Raw genomic sequence first — 20,898 nt, forward strand, 5'->3', positions numbered from 1 at the left:
CTTTTCTCTCTAAGCCCGCTGTGGGTATTTCTCTCTGAGCTCTTGACTTTCTCTGTCTTTTAACCTCATAAAGGACTCCAGTAAAGGATTAAGACCCACTTTGAATTGGGTGGGTCACATTTCAGTTGAAACAACTTAATTAAAAGGTCTCACCCACAGTAGGTCTGTACCGCAGGAATGGATTAAAATAATTTATTAAATAATCCAGGACTGGATTAAAATAATCCATCTAGTGGCCTTTTCTGGGATACATAAACATGACAGCTTCAAACCAGCACAGTACCAAAGTCAGCATCCATAGATCTCATCTTCCTCAGTTAAGCCCTGTCTGTGGTGGACCTAATGGTTTAGGATCATTGCTGTTGGGGTGTGATTAGAACCTCATGGGTTTGCTGGGTCTGGGGCCCCAGGAGCTGATGGTTGGTTTGGAGACATTTGTTTCGCAGCTCCACTGCAGGAACAAGGGGCTCCTCTCTGATTCATTAACTAGGTATGTCTGTCTACCTAAAGGTTTTCTCCTCTGAAGTGCAGACAGTTGGTGTGCTCAGTGCTTCTGTGGCAGAGGGAGCTGTCAGGAAGCCAGAACCATGCAGCACACCCAGAAGCCAAGCTGATACCATCCTTGCAAGTTGTGTAACCTTGTGTCATGGTACTGTGTTTGGGTGTTCCCTACTCGGACATGCTTAGCCCATGTCTCTCCCATTGGCTCATGGTAACATGGAGAGGATCAATGTGTGTGCTTTGTGGGTGATGGAGGGTTTATTTATAGCATGAGGGTGTGATCTGTTGGCAGTGTAACCATTCCCTGAAACAACTGCTATGTGCTTGTTCTAGTTTACTAGCTGCCAGAATGCAAAATACCAGAAATGGAATGGCTTTAAAAGGGGAATTTAATAAGTTGTTACTTTACACTTCTAAGGCCAAGAAAATGTCCCAATTAAAACAACTCTATAAAAATGTCCAATCAAAGGCATCCAGAAAAAGATACCTTGGTTCAAGAAGGCCGATGAAGTTCAGGGTTTCTCTCTCAGCTGGAAGGGCACATGGCAAACATGGTGGTGTCTGCTGGCTTTCCCATGGCTCTACCAAAAAGGACTCCCTCCAAAATGTTTCCTCTTTTAAAGGATTCCAGTAAGCAACTCCACCTTCAGTGGGTTAGACACACCGTCATGGAAATCATCTAATCAAAAGTTACCACCCACAATTGGGAGGGTCATATTGCCATGGGAACAATCAAAATGCTCCTACCCAGCAATATTAAACGAGGATTAAAGGACATGGCTTTTCTGGGATCCACCACAGATTCAAACTGGCACAATGCTCTTGAACAATGAATCCAGCCATGCAGCCTTCACAGGAAGGGACTGGGCAGACTCTATGGACCTGTATGGCTCCTAAGTTGTCAGAGCTTGGAGGCCCGTGGGGAATACGTGGCCTAACCCCATTGTTCTCTGAAGGGACAACTGAGACCAGAGCGTGAAAGTGGCTTGCCCAAGATCTTGGAGGTTATTCTTATTTTAAGCGAACATTTATCAAGTGCATCCTATATGCCAGTCACTGTGTTAAGCCCATTATAAACTTGCTGTCATTAATCACACGTGTAGAAAGCAGGCACCTTTATTTATCCAATTTACTCAACAAATGCCTGTGGAGTACGTACTGTGCTGAGGCCACTACAGATATTAGCACATTAAATCCTTACAATCCTATGAGGACTTAGTGCTTTTGCTATTCTTTCCATTTTGAAGATGAGGAAATTGAAGCACAGAGAGATTAGGTAACCCATCCAAAATCACACAGCTAGGAAGTCATTCATTTGGAATTCAAACCCAAGTAGTCTGACCTTGCAGATTTTGCTACTGTATTATACTGTTTCCCACATAACCTTTATTATCTCCTTTATATGGGTGAGAAAATCAAGGCTCATACGTTGTTGAAGGTACAGAACTAGGGATTAACAGAGCTGAGAATAAATGAGCCTGTCTGTGGAGTTGGATTCATGATCTCCCTGCTAAACTCCCTCTTGTGGGGCCTAGGACGCGGGGTCCAAGCTGGGGACAGGACGTGGGGGCTGAGGCATTTGAAGCCAGGCAGGCAGCAGTGACGGGGACAGTGTCTGCAAGGTCTTCCTGAGTTGATTCTGCATATAGTGTGAGATCTACCTTCATTCTTTTGCATATGAACATCCAGTTTTTCCAGTACCATTTGTTAAAAGGATGTTGTTTCCACAGTGAGTGGAGTTGACACCCTTGTCAAATCACTTGGACACAAATATGAGGGTTCATTTCTAAACTGTCAGTCCAGTTCCACTGGTCTGTGTGTTTGTCCTCCTGCTAGTACTATGCTATTTTTTATTACTGTCGCTTTCTAATAAGATTTAAGATCAGAAAGTGTGGGTCTTCCAATTTATTCTTTTTCTTTTTTTTAAATTTTTATTAATAAAACCAACACACAATATGAACATTCTTTTTTTTAATCACATAGCTGTATATTCATCATCATCGTTTCTTAGAACATTTGCATCAATTCAGAAAAAGAAATAAAAAGAAAACAGAAATCATACTATACCTTTTACCCCTCCCTTTCATTGATTACTAGCATTTCAATCTACTAAATTTATTTTAACATTTGTTCCCCCTATTATTTACTTATTTTTAATCTATATGTTTTACTCATCTGTCCATAAAGTAGATAAAAGAAGCATCAGGCATAAGGTTTTTCACAGTCACACAGTCACACTGTGAAAGCTATATCATTATAACAATCATCTTCAAGAAACATGGCTACTGGAACAAATCTCTGCATTTTCAGGCAGTTCCCTCCAGACGCCTTGTATTAATTAGGGTTCTCTGGAGAAACAGAATAACAGGGAACACTTGCAAATATAAAATTTATAAAAGTGTCCCATGTGACTGCGAGTACACAGAGTCCAAAATCCGCAGGTCAGGCTGTGAAGCTGATGATTCCGATGGAGGGTCTGGACTAATGCCACAGGAAAGACTCACCAGCCGAAACAGGAAGAGCTTGTCTCTTCTGAATCCTCCTTAAAAGGCTTCCAGTGATCCGATTAAGCATTACTCATTGCAGAAGACACTCCCCCTTGGCTGATTACAAATGGAATCAGCTGTGGATTTAGCTGACACAATCATGATTTAATTCTATGAAATGTGCTCATCACAACAGACAGGCCAGCACTTGTCCAACCAGACAAACAGGTACCACCACTTGGCCAAGTTGACACATGAACCTGACTATGACATGCCTTAACTAAAAAGGTGATATCTATTGAATGTGTAAAAAAACCTCCAGGATAACCTCTCAATTCTGTTTGGAATCTCTCAGCCATTGACACTTTATTTTGTCTCATCTCACTCTTCCCCCTTGTGGTCGAGAACGTTTTCTCAGTCCCTTGGTGCCGAGTCTCAGCTTATTCTAGGATTTCTGTCCCACATTGCCAGAAAGGTCCACACCCCTGGGAGTCATGTCCCACGGGCACTGAGTTTGCTTGTTATGTTGGCTGAGAGAGTCTACATCTGAGCAACAAAAGAGGTTCTCTTGGTGGTGACTCTTAGGCCTAATCTTAAATAGGCTTGATGTATCCTTTGTGGGGTTAAGTTTCATATGAACAAACCCCAAGATTGGGGACTCAGCCTATTGCTTTGGTTGTCCCCACTCCTTGTGAGTATATCAAGAATTCTCCACTTGGGAAAGTTGAATTTTCCCCCTTTCTCACCATTCTCCCAAGGGGACTTTGCAAGTACTTTTTTATTCACTGTTCAAATCCTTCTGGGATTTATCAAGGCATCACTGTGGACAAACCTACAAAATCTCATGCCCTACTCAAGGTTCCATGTACTTATGACGTTCAATTAAACTGTCCACGTAAGTTATATTAGGAAATGCACTAGTCAGAATATAAATTTTGTACCAAATAAACATTTTTTGCTTTAGTCTCATGCATAAGTTAAAATTTTAAAATATGAATTACCATCTTGCAACACCTTGCAATATTGACATTCCTTTGTTTTTCCCCATGCAAAACATTTTTTAATTTGTACATTTAGTCACTATCATTCTACACTCTAGGCATTCCTAGATTATACCATCTCAGTCTTTATCGTCTGTGTTCTAGTTTGCTAGCTGCCAGAATGCAACACACCAGAAACAGACTGGTTTTTAATAAAAGGGGATTTATTTTGTTAGTTCTTCAGAGGAAAGGCAGCTAATTTTCCACTGAGGTTCTTTCTTACGTGGGAAGGCACATGATGGTTTCTGCTGGCCTTCTCTCCAGGCTCCTGGGTTCCAACAACTTTCCCCGGGTGACTTCTTTCTGCATTTCCAAAGGCCTGGGCTGAGCTGTGAGTGCTGAGATGAGGAACACCGAGCTGCTTAGGCTGTGCTACATTGTGCTCTCTCATTTAAGCACCAGACAATTAAGTCAAACATCATTCATTGCAGCAGGCACACCTCCTAGCTGACTGCTGATGTAAATCAGCAACAGATGAGGTTCAGGTACCATTGGCTCATGTCCACAGCAACAGAACTAGGTGCCTTCACCTGGCCAAGCTGACAACTGAATCTAACTACCACAGTTTGTCTTTCTTTCTGATTTCATTTGTGCCCTTAGCCCTCCTCCCTCTGTCGTTCTCACATTCAGTTTCATTCAGTGTACTAACATTGTACTACAGTTAGGTAATATTGTGCTATCCATTTCTGAATTTTTACAATCAGTCCCGTTGCACAATCTGTATCCCTTCAGCTCCAATTACATAATCACTACCCTATTTCTATCTCCTGATGGTCTCTGTTCTTAAATGAAATTCTCCAAGTTCATTCACTAATGTTACTTCATGTCATTGAGACCATACAGTATTTGTCATTTTGTTTCTGGCTAATCTCACTCAGCATAATGGTCCCAAGATCCATCCATGTTATTACATACTTCATAACTTTATTGTCTTAGAGCTGCATAATATTCCATCATATATATATACACCATTTGTTTAATCACTTGTCTGTTGATGGACATTTTGGCTTTTTCCATCTCTTGGCAATTATAAATAATGCTACTATAAACATTGGTGTGCAAATGTCCATTTGTGTGCTTGCCCTCAGATCCTCTGAGTAGATACCTAGCAGTGGTTTTGCCAGATCATATGGCCATTCTATACTTAGCATCCTGAGGAACTGACAAACTGCCTTCCACAGCGGTTGTACCATTTGACATTCCCACCAACAGTGGATAAGTATACCTCTTTCTCCACATCCTTTCCAGCATTGTCGTTTTCTGTTTTATTGATAATGGCCATTCTTGTGAGTGTGAGATGATGTCTCACTGTGGATTTTATTTGCATTTCTCTAATAGCCAGGGGAGATGAACATCTTTTCATGTGCCTTGTGGTCATTTGTGTTTCCTCTTCTGAGAAATGTCTGTTTATGTCTTTTGCCCATTTTGTAACTGGGTTGTTTGTCTTTTTGTTGTTGAGTTGAACAGTCTCTTGATATATTCTGGATACTAGACCTTTATCTGATATATCATTTCCAAATATTTTCTCCAATTGTGTAGGAAGTCTTTTTACTTTCTTAACGAAGTTCTTTGATGCACAAAAGTGTTTAATTTGAGGAGTTCCCATTTATTTATTTATTTATTCAGTACTCGTGCTTTGGGTCTAAGATAGAAAACTGCCTCCTATTATAAGATTGATAAGATATTTCCCTACATTTTCTTCTAACAGTTTTATGGTCTAAGATACAGTGTTTAGGTTTTTGATCCATTTGAGTTAATTTTTGTATAGGGTGTGAGATATGGATCCTCTTCCATTCTTTTGCATGTGGATATCCAGTTCTTTAGGCACCGTTTATTGAAGAGATTGTTCTGTCCCAGGTAAGTTGGCTTGACTGCCTTATCAAAGATCAATTGTCTGTAGATGAGAGGGTCTATATCTGAACATTTTATTCAATTCCGTTGGTCAGTATATCTATTTTATGCCAGTCAGTATATCTGTTTTATGCCAGTACCATGCCGTGTTGACCACTATAGCTTCGTAATACGCCTTAAAGTCAGGTAGTGTGAGACCTCTGACTTCATTTTTCTTTCTCAGGATGTTTTTAGCTATTTGGGGCACCCTGCCCTTCCAGATACATTTGGCTATTGGTTTTTCTATTTCTGAAAATTAAGGTTTTTGGATTTTAATTGGTATTGCATTGAATCTATAAATCAGTTTAAGTAGAATTGACATCTTAACTATTTAGTCTTCCAATCCATGAACCAGGTATACACCCTTCCATTTATTGAGGGCTTCTGTGATTTCTTTTAGCAATTTCTTATAGTTTTCTTCGTATAGATCTTTTGTATCCTTAGTTAAGTTTATTCCTAAATATTTTATTCTTTTGGCTGCAATTGTAAATGGAATTGTTTTCTTGATTTTCCCCTCAGATTGCTCATTACTAGTGTACAGAAACACTACAGAGTTTTGAGTGTTGATCTTGTAGCCTGCCACTTTGCTGTACTCATTTATTAGCTCCAGTAGTTTTGCTGTGGATTTTCAGGGTTTTCGACATATACTATCATAACATCTACAAACAATGAGAGTTTTACTTCTTCCTTTCCAATTTTAATGCCTTGTATTTCTTTTTCTTGTCTAAATGCTCTGGCTAGAACTTCCAACACTATAAAATTGAATAATGGTGGTGACAGTGGACATGTTGTCTTGTTCCTGATCTCAGAGGAAAAGTTTCAGTTTTTTCCCCATTGAGGATGATGTTATCTGTGGGTTTTTCATATATTCCCTTTATCAGGTTGAGGAAGTTCCCTTCTATTCTTATACTTGGAAGTGTTTTCAACAAGAAAGGATGTTGAATTTTGTCAAATGCCTTTTCTGCATCAATCAAGATGATCATGTGGTTTTTTCTGCTTTGATTTGTTGATATGGTGATTACATTAACTGATTTTCTTATGTTGAACCATCCTTACATAGCTGGGATGAATCCTACTTGTTCATGGTGTATCATTTTTTTAAGGTGGTGCTGGATTTGATTTGCAAGAATTTTGTTGAGGATTTTTTTTTTATTATTAATTAAAAAAAGAATTAACAAAACAATTAGAAATCATTCCATTCTACATGTACAATCAATAATTCTTAATAACATCACATAGTTGCATATTCATCATTTCTTAGTACATTTGCATCGATTTAGAAAAAGAAAAAGACAACAGAATAAGAATTAAAGCAATAATAGAAAGAAAAAAAAAACCTATACCTCACATGCAGCTTCATTCAGTGTTTTAACATAATTGCATTACAACTGGGTAGTATTGTGCTGTCCATTTCTGAGTTTTTATATCCAGTCCCGTTGTACAGTCTGTATCCCTTCAGCTCCAATTACCCCTTCTCTTTTTTTTTTTTTTTTTAATTAACGGAAAAAAAGAAATTAACCCAACATTTAGAAATCATACCATTCTACATATGCAATCAGTAATTCTTAACATCATCACATAGATGCATGATCATCATTTCTTAGTACATTTGCATCGGTTTAGAAGAACTAGCAACATAACCGAAAAAGATATAGAATGTTAATATACAGAAAAAAATAAAAGTAATAATAGTAAAATCAAAACAAAACAAAAACCTATAGCTCAGATGCAGCTTCATTCAGTGTTTTAACATGATTACTTTACAATTAGGTATTATGTGCTGTCCATTTTTGAGTTTTTGTATCTAGTCCTGTTACACCGTCTGTATCCCTTCAACTCCAATTGCCCATTATCTTACCCTCTTTCTACCTCCTGCTGGACTCTGTTACCAATGACATATTCCAAATTTATTCTCGAATGTCTGTTCACATCAGTGGAACCATACAGTATTTGTCCTTTAGTTTTTGGCTAGACTCACTCAGCATAATGTTCTCTAGGTCCATCCATGTTATTACATGCTTCATAAGTTTATCCTGTCTTAAAGCTGCATAGTATTCCATCGTATGTATATACCACAGTTTGTTTAGCCACTCTTCTGTTGATGGAGATTTCGGCTGTTTCCATCTCTTTGCAATTGTAAATAACGCTGCTATAAACATTGGTGTGCAAATGTCCGTTTGTGTCTTTGCCCTTAAGTCCTTTGAGTAGATTCCCAGCAATGGTATTGCTGGGTCATATGACAATTCTATATTCAGCTTTTTGAGGAACCGCCAAACTGCCTTCCACAGTGGTTGCACCATTTGACATTCCCACCAACAGTGGATAAGTGTGCCTCTTTCTCCACATCCTCTCCAGCACTTGTCATTTTCTGTTTTGTTGATAATGGCCATTCTGGTGGGTGTGAGATGATATCTCATTGTGGTTTTGATTTGCATTTCTCTAATGGCCAGGGACATTGAGCATCTCTTCATGTACCTTTTGGCCATTTGTATTTCCTCTTTTGATAGGTGTCTGTTCAAGTCTTTTTCCCATTTTGTAATTGGGTTGGCTGTCTTTTTGTTGTTGAGATGAACAATCTCTTTATAAATTCTGGATACTAGACCTTTATCTGATATATCATTTCCAAATATTGTCTCCCATTGTGTAGGCTGTCTTTCTACTTTCTTGATGAAGTTCTTTGATGCACAAAAGTGTTTAATTTTGAGGAGCTCCCATTTATTTATTTCCTTCTTCAGTGTTCTTGCTTTAGGTTTAAGGTCCATAAAACCGCCTCCAGTTGTAAGATCCATAAGATATCTCCCAACATTTTCCTCTAACTGTTTTATGGTCTTAGACCTAATGTTTAGATCTTTGATCCATTTTGAGTTAACTTTTGTATAGGGTGTGAGAGATGGGTCTTCTTTCATTCTTTTGCATATGGATATCCAATTCTCTAGGCACCATTTATTGAAGAGACTGTTCTGTCCCAGGTGAGTTGGCTTGACTGCCTTACCAAAGATCAAATGTCCATAGATGAGAGGGTCTATATCTGAGCACTCTATTCGATTCCATTGGTCGATATATCTATCTTTATGCCAATACCATGCTGTTTTGACCACTGTGGCTTCATAAAGTCAGGCAGCGCGAGACCTCCAGCTTCGTCTTTTTTCCTCAAGATGTTTTTAGCAATTCGGGGCACCCTGCCCTTCCAGATAAATTGCTTATTGGTTTTTCTATTTCTGAAAAATAAGTTGTTGGGATTTTGATTGGTATTGCATTGAATCTTTAGATCAATTTAGGTAGGATTGACATCTTAACTATATTTAGTCTTCCAATCCATGAACATGGTATGCCCTTCCATCTATTTAGGTCTTCTGTGATTTCTTTTAACAGTTTTTTGTAGTTTTCTTTATATAGGTTTTTTGTCTCTTTAGTTAAATTTATTCCTAGGTATTTTATTCTTTTAGTTGCAATTGTAAATGGGATTCGTTTCTTGATTTCCCCCTCAGCTTGTTCATTACTAGTGTATAGAAATGCTCCAAATTTTTGAATGTTGATCTTGTAACCTGCTACTTTACTGTACTCATTTATTAGCTCTAGTAGTTTTGTTGTGGATTTTTCTGGGTTTTCGACGTATAGTATCATATCGTCTGCAAACAGTGATAGTTTTACTTCTTCCTTTCCAATTTTGATGCCTTGTATTTCTTTTTCTTGTCTAATTGCTCTGGCTAGAACCTCCAACACAATGTTGAATAATAGTGGTGATAGTGGACATCCTTGTCTTGTTCCTGATCTTAGGGGGAAAGTTTTCAATTTTTCCCCATTGAGGATGATATTAACTGTGGGTTTTTCATATATTCCCTCTATCATTTTAAGGAAGTTCCCTTGTATTCCTATGTTTTGAAGTGTTTTCAACAGGAAAGGATGTTGAATCTTGTCAAATGCCTTCTCTGCATCAATTGAGATGATCATGTGAATTTTCTGCTTTGATTTGTTGATATGGTGTATTACATTAATTGATTTTCTTATGTTGAACCATCCTTGCATACCTGGGATGAATCCTACTTGGTCATGATGTATAATTCTTTTAATATGTTGTTGGATACGATTTGCTAGAATTTTATTGAGGATTTTTGCATCTATATTCATTAGAGAGATTGGTCTGTAGTTTTCTTTTTTTGTAATATCTTTGCCTGGTTTTGGTATGAGGGTGATGTTGGCTCCATAGAATGAATTAGGTAGTTTTCCCTCCACTTCGATTTTTTTGAAGAGTTTGAGGAGAATTGGTACTAATTCTTTCTGGAACGTTTGGTAGAATTCACATGTGAAGCCATCTGGTCCTGGACTTTTCTTTTTAGGAAGCTTTTGAATGACTAATTCAATTTCTTTACTTGTGATTGGTTTGTTGAGGTCATCTATGTCTTCTTGAGTCAAAGTTGGTTGTTCATGTCTTTCCAGGAACCCGTCCATTTCATCTAAATTGTTGTATTTATTAGCATAAAGTTGTTCATAGTATCCTGTTATTACCTCCTTTATTTCTGTGAGGTCAGTAGTTATGTCTCCTCTTCCATTTCTGATCTTATTTATTTGCATCCTCTCTCTTCTTCTTTTTGTCAATCTTGATAAGGGCCCATCAATCTTATTGATTTTCTCATAGAACCAATTCTGGTCTTATTGATTTTCTCAATTGTTTTCATGTTTTCAATTTCATTTATTTCTGCTCTGATCTTTGTTATTTCTTTCCTTTTGCTTGCTTTGGGATTAGTTTGCTGTTCTTTCTCCAGTTCTTCCAAGTGAACAGTTAATTCCTGCATTTTTCCCTTTTCTTCTCTCTGATATAGGCATTTAGGGCAATAAATTTCCCTCTTAGCACTGCCTTTGCTGCGTCCCATAAGTTTTGATATGTTGTGTTTTCATTTTCATTTGCCTCAAGGTATTTACTAATTTCTCTTGCAATTTCTTCTTTGACCCACTCGTTGTTTAAGAGTGTGTTGTTGAGCCTCCACGTATTTGTGAATTTTCTGGCACTCCGCCTATTATTGATTTCCAACTTCATTCCTTTATGATCCGAGAAAGTGTTGTGTATGATTTCAATCTTTTTAAATTTGTTAAGACTTGCTTTGTGACCCAGCATATGGTCTATCTTTGAGAATGATCCATGAGCACTTGAGAAAAAGGTGTATCCTGCTGTTGTGGGATTTAATGTCCTATAAATGTCTGTTAAGTCTAGCTCATCTATAGTAATATTCAGATTCTCTATTTCTTTATTGATCCTCTGTCTAGATGTTCTGTCCATTGATGAGAGTGGGGAATTGAAGTCTCGAACTATGATGGTATTCGTGTCTATTTCCCTTTTCAGTGTTTGCAGTGTATTCCTCACGTATTTTGGGGCATTCTGGTTCAGTGCGTAAATATTTATGATTGTTATGTCTTCTTGTTTAATTGTTCCTTTTATTAGTATATAGTGTCCTTCTTTGTCTCTTTTAACTGTTTTACATTTGAAGTCTAACTTGTTGGATATTAGTGTAGCCACTCCTGCTATTTTCTGGTTGTTATTTGCATGAAATATCTTTTCCCAACCTTTCACTTTCAACCTATGTTTATCTTTGGGTCTAAGATGTGTTTCCTGTAGACAGCATATAGAAGGATCCTGTTTTTTAATCCATTCTGCCATTCTATGTCTTTTGATTGGGGAATTCAGTCCATTATCATTTAGTGTTATTACTGTTTGGATAATATTTTCCTCTACCATTTTGCCTTTTGTATTATATATATCATATCTGACTTTCCTTCTTTCTACACTCTTCTCCATACCTCTCTCTTCTGTCTTTTTGTATCTGACTCTAGTGCTCCCTTTAGTATTTCTTGCAGAGCTGGTCTCTTGGTCACAAATTCTCTCAGTGACTTTTTGTCTGAGAATGTTTTAATTTCTCCCTCATTTTTGAAGGACAATTTTGCTGGATATAGAAGTATTGGTTGGCAGTTTTTCTCTTTTAGTAATTTAAATATATCATCCCACTGTCTTCTAGCTTCCATGGTTTCTGCTGAGAAATCTACACATAGTCTTATTGGGTTTCCCTTGTATGTGATGGATTGTTTTTCTCTTGCTGCTTTCAAGATCCTCTCTTTCTCTTTGACCTCTGACATTCTAACTAATAAGTGTCTTGGGGAACACCTATTTGGGTCTAATCTCTTTGGGGTGCGCTGCACTTCTTGGATCTGTAATTTTAGGTCTTTCATAAGAGTTGGGAAATTTTCAGTGATAATTTCTTCCATTGGTTTTTCTCCTCCTTTTCCCTTCTCTTCTCCTTCTGGGACACCCACAACACGTATATTTGTGCGCTTCATATTGTCCTTGAGTTCCCTGATACCCTGTTCAAATTTTTCCATTCTTTTCCCGATAGTTTCTGTTTGTTTTTGGAATTCAGATGTTCCATCCTCCAAATCACTAATTCTATCTTCTGTCTCTTTGAATCTATCACTGTAGGTATCCACTGTTTTTTCTGTCTTTTCTACTTTGTCCTTCACTTCCATAAGTTCTGTGATTTGTTTTTTCAGTTTTTCTATTTCTTCTTTATGTTCAGCCCATGTCTTCTTCATGTCCTCCCTCAATTTATCAATTTCGTTTTTGAAGAGGTTTTCCATTTCTGTTCGTATATTCAGCATTAGTTGTCTCAGCTCCTGTATCTCATTTGAACTATTGGTTTGTTCCTTTGACTGGGCCATATTTTCAATTATTTGAGCGTGATCCGTTATCTTCTGTTGGCGTCTGTGCATTTAGACAGATTTCCCTGGGTATTGGATCCAAAAGTTTGGAAGATTTTTCTGTGAAATCTCTGGGTTTTGTTTTTCTTATCCTGCCCAGTAGGTGGTGCTTGTGGCACACGTTTGTCTGTGGGTCCCACCAGTAAAAGGTGCTGTGGGACCTTTAACTTTGGAAAACTCTCGCTGTCCGAGAGGTTCGCTAGCCGAAGCGGCTTGGAAGAGTGCGAGCCGGCCCGGGGTCCGAACGCGGGGAGGGTTGCTGGCCGCCGCAGCCCGGGAAAGCACCCGTCCAAATTTCCTAGTTGGCCTGGGGCGACAAGCGTGGCTGGAGGGCGCCAGCGGCAGCGGCCCACCCGGGAGAGTGCACGTTCCCGGGGAGTCATGGTTTGGAAGGCGCCTCCCCCACCCGTCACCGTTCTCCGCGGCCTGGGGATTTCTGATCCAATTCTCTCAATTGGTCCGGGGGGCTGCGCGTGGTGTGGGCGCCAGCCGCCTTGGTTTCAGGGGACCGCCTCTCCAATTCTCCCAGCCGGCCCGGGAAGGGGGAAGGGAGTGAGTCCGGCCGCTTGCCGCCCCGCCCGGTGAAGCCCGCGCGCCTCGGCGATCTCACCCGAGCGGCTTCTCTCAGCCAGCCAGCCGTTCCAGGATGGGGTACGCTGTCTTTTTTATCTTTGTTGTGGCTTTGGGAGCTGTTCTGTATCGTTTCTACTCCCCTAGTAGCTGTCCTGGAGAAGAAACTAAGATCCACGCGTCTTACTAAGCCGCCATCTTCTCCGGAAGTCTTGTTGAGGATTTTTGCATCTATATTCATTAGAGAAACTGATCTATTATTCTCTTGTAATTTCTTTGTACAGTTTGGTATGAGGTTGATGTTGGCTTCATGGAATGAGTTAGGTAGCCTTCCCTCCTCTTCAATTTTTTTTGAAGAGTTTGAGCAGGATTGGTACTAATTCTTTCTTGAATGTTTGGTAGAATTCACACGTGATGTCATCTGGTCCTGGACTTTTCTTTTTTGGGAGGTTCTTAATGACTTTTTCAATTTCTTTACTTGTGATTGGTTTGTTGAGGTTGTCTGTTTTTTCTCGAGTCAGTGTTGGTTGTTCATGCCTTTCTAGGAAGTTGCCCATTCCATCCACAATTTCTAGTTTATTAGCATAAAGTTTCCATAGTATCCTTTCATTACCTCCATTATTTCTCCAGGGTCAGTGGTTATGTCTTGTCTTCCATTCTTCCATTCCTGATTTTATTTATTTGTATCCTTTCTCTTCTTTCTGTCAACCTCGCTAAGAGTCCATCAATCTTACTGATTTTCTCATAGAACCACCTTCTGGTTTTGTTGATTTTCTCGATTGTTTTCATGTTCTCAGTTTCATTTATTTCTGCTCTGATCACCATTCTTTCTTTCCTTTTGCTTGACTTGGGGTTAGTTTGCTGTTCTTTCTCTAGTTCTTCCAAGTGGACAGTGAATTCCTTGATTTTGCTCTTTCTTCTTTTTTGATATGGGCATTTAGGACAATAAATTTCCCTTTTAGCACTGCCTTTGCTGCATTCCATACGTCTTATATGTTGTGTTTTCATTTTCATTTCCCTGAGATATTAACTGATTTCTCTTATAATTTCTTCCTTGACCCACTGGGGTCCATATATTGGCCTCCATATATTTGTGAATTTTCTGGCGCTCTGCCTAGTATTGATTTCCAACTTCATATCTTTATGATCTGAGAAAGTATTTTTTATGATTTCAATCTTTTTAAATTTATTAAGACTTGCTTTGTGACCCAGAGACAAGGGGACCAGTAGGATAAGCACTAAAGTTTATTAAAAGAAGTTTATCAAAGAGAGAGACTATATGTAACACCAGCATGCCTAAGGGAGGGACACAAACTGAATGGAGTGGGCCAACTTGTTTTATAGGAAAGTTTTATAGGTAGCAGTTTTCCATAATAACCTTTGAATACTAGGTGTTTTCTTTGTTCTAGGAGGAGATAACTAGCAGAATTCCTGTTGTCACATACCTAAAATTTGTCTTTGGGCAAATGTTAACAGTCTTCATGACCCTTTGTTTCCTATTATTAACCAAGAGTTTGCTTTGGGCTCAGAATTTTACAAGCTTTTATGTTTGGGGAGATTTCAGTGGTTTGGGGAGGTTTGGAGGCTTTAGGGAAGTTTTTGTCCCAGGAAGTTTGCAGCTCTATATTAGTTCCTGTGGAGCTAGATGAGAAATTAGGGACTTTGAGATGTCTGTTAACTCCTTCAGAGCGGAACAGGAAACCAGGGACTTAGAGTTTTCCTATTTTATCCTGCTTCACTGCCAAAAGAGGGAAACATGAAGTGTCCTCAAATTGTAATTGCTTTTTATGAAGAGATTAACTTTGCATTCTTGTCCAAAAGATGAAGCTCAATAATTGTTGCATTTCTTTTTTTTTTTTTTTTTTTTGGAGGGTGGGGGGCGAGTGCATTGTCCAAAAATTGAACCCTGGTCTCTGCATGGAAGGTGAGCATCCTACCACTGAAATCACCTGTGTACCCTGTTTGCATTACTCTTTGTATATATTTATATACATATATAAAATCTGGGTTTTGGTTTTTTAATTTATTACTGTGAAGAATAACTACATTGTAATAGAAATCAACTTTGATATGGTTGTTTTTAAGTAATATTATTGGGGGAGTTAGTTTTTTTGGTGGCGTGTAGTGGCTTTTGTTTTGTTTTGGTTTTGATCAGTATCACTGGTTACTCTGAACAAATAAAAATTTTGTAGTTGCTTCCTTTATCAGAAAAGAATATTTGATACTGAGGTATGTTATTTCCTTTTCATTAGAGAACTGCTTTTCTAAATCTAGGAAAAATTTTTCATAGTCATTATTTAATCAGAACTTGTGTTTAACCCCATTTATGCCTAAGAGACCACTGTGACCACTCTGGGGTTTTTTGTTTATTTGTTTATGTGTGTGTATGTATAAATACACATAATTTTTATTTTTTATTGTTATTATTTTTTATATTCATCAAAAACAAGACCATTCAAAACAAAAATGGCATTTCATAACCATGGATGAGTTCATGGTGCTTCTGGGATGCCATCATTCTGAACAAGAAATCATACAAGTTAAACTGAAAATTTTCCTGAAGTCATAAACTTTCAGATCAAATAGATGATTTGGTAATTAATTGGACAACTTAAATGTAATACAGATAATTTAAATTACATTGGACAACATAAATATAATACAGATAATTTAAATTACATAATTTAAAGCAGCCAGAGCAAAGTCCACGTCTGAATTTGTAGTCATATAAATGCAAAATATTTGCGAAACTCTGAGAGGAAAATAGACTACAACCAACAATCTCCCAACCCAGATGAGAAAACAAGGTAAATACTGTCATGTTTTCATTAGCTTTAAGCAAGGCTTAGTTAAATGGGCATTTAAAGGTTCCTTCTAGAGAGCCATTCCTTAATGGAAAGTTAAAATCCCTGTGCTGTATTGACTAAAAAGGTCATGATTCACGGAAATCTAATCAGATGGTCAAAGATGTTGCAGTTTAGGACCTGTTGGCATAAATGGATAAACAGACTTTTATAATCGGAACTGTTGACCTGCATGTTTTTTCTTTACCCCCATTGCGTTCCTTTGGCTCAGTGTTGGGGGGGTTGGGTTACTGGTTCAGCAGAAGCCAGGAGAAAACAGTAACTTCATAGTAATTAGAACATTTTCCAATTTTATATTGCTTACTGTAAATACTGGTGAACTGTGGTCAATAAATAGTTCTATATTTAAAAAATTACTTGATTCTTGGACCATGTACCACCACCACCGCCCAAAAATTACTTGAACCAAAATTATAAACAAATGCAATTAAAATCCAGTGAGATTTAAAAATGAAAAGATGACTGTTAAAGAATAGATAATCTTTTAGTTTGTAAAGAAATTTTAAGTACAGTTCTATTTTAGGTGTATATTTACTTGAAATTACTATTATTTATTAGATTATTAAAAACTTTGAACTTTGATCTGCCTGCATGAAGTACCATTGACCCTTAAGTATATGTGTGGTAGTATTTATTTGTAATATTTTAAAATAAATATGGAATACTTTTTGTTTTATTTTTAAAGGAATCTGTTAGTTATATAAATTATTTTTCCTCCTCAGAACCTAAAAACAAAGTACCTCATTGTGAGAAATCACAACTCAGTACCCAGCTTGATGACAAAACTGGAGAAAAGACCCCTGTCATACCTGATGTTAATCCTGAGTCCTTTAACCTTGGAGATGGCCCAGTGGAAGGATTACCTCTACAAAGAATAAATGATATCCATACACATTTTCCATACAAGGTCAACAGCCCCAGTGGTAAGAAAAGTCAGAGTAAGCTGCCAGGGAAAAGAGAGAAGCAGCAGAAAATAAAATTTATTTCACAGGAAAGAGAACCTTTCTTCAAATCTAATTCACTTATATACTCCGGAAAAAGAATGAAGGAACAGGAAAAAATTAACAGAGAGAATCCTGGGACACCAGTATCCCAAATAGGAACTCACCTTTCTTGTCCTAAGCCTGAAATTCCACATTCTCCAGCTTCAATAACAGAAACTAATGGAGGGAATGTATTAATTTCACAAAGTGTCAAACCAAGAAGAGGTGTTGATGGACTTCTAAGAGGAAATAATCTTTCCAGGGTGATCACAGTTCCTCTGCATACTCCACCAGATAACAGGGGTGGCCAGGAACTTGAATACATGCCAACTAAAGGTAACTGTGAACTAATTACCCAGCCTTTAGTCAGCATTAGCCCTACTTCACCTTTAAACTTAGAGGCACAAGGTAAAAATATGATTTTTATTACAAATAACCCAGTGGTAGATAAAGATATAAGTGCAAGTAACCAGTTGCCTAGAAGTCCTAATTCAGCAGTAGATGATTCATGTTCTCTAAATGGGCTCACTTACAATAACTTATCACCAAATGAGAAACAATACTTAAAGGAAAAAAATCACACTGAGAAGTCTTTGAACTCTCCCAAGAATGCTCTTAATGATAGAAATGAAAGTTTCCAGGAAAATGAGGTTCTAAGTCAATGTCAGAGTCTTTGCTTAGAAGCAATCCCTCCTGTTTCTACAGAAAATCAAACACATTCTTGCACAGTTCTTGACAGCCCTCTGTTTCCTGCAGAGTATTATGTTAGAACGACACGAAGCATGTCAAAATGCCAAAAGAAAGTAGCCCTGGAAGCTGTAATTCACAGTCATTTGGGTGTCAGGAAAAAAGGATCAAAAAATAAAAATAAGGAGACAGCTAAAAATTTAAACCTTTCCTATGTAGAAACTGATCAGTGTGAGATTGGGATATCTGACACATGTGTGGGACAACCAAGTTCAAAAAGTCCTTCTCAGAAATTCCTCTCATTAACTGAGGCTACTGAAGATAATGACATTACTAGGAAGGTGGTTACCCAACCATCTCCTAGGCAACACATAGGAAGAAGAAAATCAATCCGCACCCCAGGATTTAGTCAGGAACTATTTTTGCCAACTTCTCGCATGCCAGGTGTGAAGAGGACCAAGGAAAAAGTTGTCTTGCACCAAGATCAGAATGAAAAAGAAATGATTCAGAGCAAGGAGCGAGTTAAAGGTAAATCACAGTGTGGTTGATGATGGTTGCTAACACTGTGTGCCTGGACCCATTTGAAATGCTATTCAGATACTAACTCATTGAATCAGCACAGCAACCCTGTATGTGAGAGAATCTATTTTTATCCTCACTTTACAGATGAGGAAACTAAGGCACAGAGAGATTTAAAGTGACTTACTCAAGGTCACACAGCTAGTAAGTTTCAGAGCCAAGAGTCAAACCTGGTGGTATGGTGCCAGAGTTCACTAATGTGGTTGGAAAAGTAGACACTAAAAAGAAAAATATATCAGGACTTTACCTAAAATTAGTATTTATTCAGGTACAGTGCAATCTTTATCCATAGTTAGAAGCTTTTTTTTTAAGAAAAATCAAATGTGTGTTAGAGTAAGAGTCCACTGATGAACTCTTAGAGTGATCATGTAATAAAATGCAAAGGTCTAAGTAACTTTTTTTGATGGAATATCTAATGTAGTCTCTTTTGGTTCTGTGGGACTTAAGATTTTGTGAGATAGCAAGTGATGTGTTATAATTTACTTTTTTATTCATTTACTCACGAATTATCATAGCTGATAAACTGAGCAGAAAAACTGAATAATTCACTGTGGCTCAATACTAGGGCTCAGCCAACTTGTTCTATAATAGGCCAGATAGTAAATATTTTAGTCTTTGTGGGTTATGCAGTCTGTCACAACCGCTTACCTATGGTACAAAAGCAGCTGTAGACATTACATAAATGTGACTGTTTCTATAAAATTCTTTCACAAGAAACAGGCAACAGGCTGTTCTGTACCACTGAACTCAGGTCTTGGTCTATAAGCTATAATTAATTAAGCTAAAAAATAATAATTGTTACTTTTTTCACCCTTTTCTTTTAAGCCAGTAAGAATACAAAGGAATAAGAAAGTAGGGCAAACCACTAATAAACTAGAAACATTCTTTGAAATAATCTGCTGTGATTTTAATAATCTACAGCTACATTTTGACTGGTATAGAATTCCAGTTATGTAGGAGCAGTAAATAACTTTGTTTGAAAGGGAAATTTTGTTTCTGTGAGAAGAGCCAGTGTTTTGTAGGTTGTATTCTAGTAGCCTTTTGGAATCATAATGTTATAGGTGTAAAGGACCTTAGAGATTTTTAGTCTAGTCCCTTAGGAGAGACATAGGGGATAGGGGAAAATGAAGTGAACTGACTTGACCCAGGTAACACAGTCAATCAGTGGTTGAGACTAGATCCAGTCTTCTCCCAGTAATGCTGCTGGCACCAGAACATTCTGCTTTTTGGTGCTACCAAAGGAAAGCTGCTAGTTAACCATCAACCATGACCATTTTTTGAAACTTTTACTGAAATTTCAGAGTGGTGGATGAGAAAAGCCATAAACATTTTATGCTGTATTTGAATTTAGAAGCTCATTCCTTTTAGGATGTTAATGTTTCTTTTGTTGGGTTTGTGGTGGTGTTGCTTCTTATTCTATTTTAGGGAAGGAAGGTCGTTGTCAGAAAGAGGACTTCTTTTCTTCCAGTGGCAGTGTTTATTTAGCTTTGGATCATGATGCCTTCAGCCCTCCATTTTATAAGCATGAAATGCCAAGTTTGAAGCAACTGTCATCTTTTCTCAAAATCACAGACTTTCTGTTACCTGATGAAGACTTTGGACCTCTTAAACTTGAAAAACTCAAGTCCTACCCAGAAAAATCAATTGAGCCTTTTGAACCAAAAATACATAGAGAGAGGCATCTTAAAGAAGGAAATTATACTATTTTAGAAGAACTGATTCCTGAACAAGTAGACATAGAAAAGGAGGACTTGGAAAAGGAACTCATTGTTTTTCCAGGAAAAGCACATTCAAAAATGCCAGACCTAGAAAGCCAGCCTAAGAAGAAGGGCTTTTCTTCATCCATGTTACTTTTCACTCCTTTAAATAGTGTTGCACCTGACGATAATGACAGACTTGCAGTGGACCTGAGTTCACCTCCTTTTTCCATCTTGGGTACTACTCCAGCTTTTGGCTCCCAAGCACACTGTGAAAATGTATCTGTGGAGATTGCTGGACATACTTGTGCGTCCCAACTTTTTCATTTGAAAAACAAAGTCAGTCTTACTAGTGTTAATAAACAATGTGACAGTCCAGCCAGTACATCAAGATTGGATAGCAGCCTGCATGTGTCTGGTAGAGAAGATCAACCTGACCGGGACTGTTGCTCGGGCCCCCAAGCAACACCCCTACCTGTGGAGTCATTCACTGTCAAAGAAGATCACCTACCTGAAAGTACATGCCTGGCATTGTGTAAACATTTAGTTGAACAGGTACAATTTATTTCCTTCATGAAATTTTCTTGGAAAGAATGAAATGTCTCCAGGCATATGGACAGCATGACTTCCTTACACATTAGCTCCTTAGTATTTAAAAATATCTTACCATTTTCTTTGGTATGACATTACAAATGTTAAATTCATGATGTAGCAATTAAGGCTAATTAAAATCTGTATTTTTTCAATATGGAATGCTATTTTCTTTGTTTTTCAATGGAGCAGTTGCATTTGGAAGTTTGCTTCTGTTAACAGATGAAATAAAAATATATGAAGTAGGCATTTTGATGAGTGAGTAC

General features: G+C 37.8%; 1 protein-coding gene across 6 annotated transcripts in view; it reads left to right on the forward strand.

The window, feature by feature from the left end:
* The window catches only part of PALB2 (partner and localizer of BRCA2), a 41,711-nt gene that overhangs the window by 6,159 nt on the left and 14,654 nt on the right, over positions 1-20,898 (forward strand). For 3 of the 6 annotated variants that reach the window (XM_077141526.1, XM_077141527.1, XM_077141528.1), the window contains exons 4-5: positions 16,818-18,293; positions 19,770-20,596. In XM_077141526.1, the coding sequence (XP_076997641.1) occupies positions 16,818-18,293; positions 19,770-20,596 (2,303 nt within the window). Of the gene's footprint in view, positions 1-5,115; positions 5,637-16,817; positions 18,294-19,769; positions 20,597-20,898 lie in introns of those variants that run through there. The other 3 variants (XM_077141529.1, XM_077141531.1, XM_077141530.1) reach the window with 3 other exon arrangements.

This window comes from Tamandua tetradactyla, chromosome 23, assembly GCF_023851605.1.
Source record: "Tamandua tetradactyla isolate mTamTet1 chromosome 23, mTamTet1.pri, whole genome shotgun sequence".
Lineage (NCBI taxonomy): Eukaryota > Metazoa > Chordata > Mammalia > Pilosa > Myrmecophagidae > Tamandua > Tamandua tetradactyla.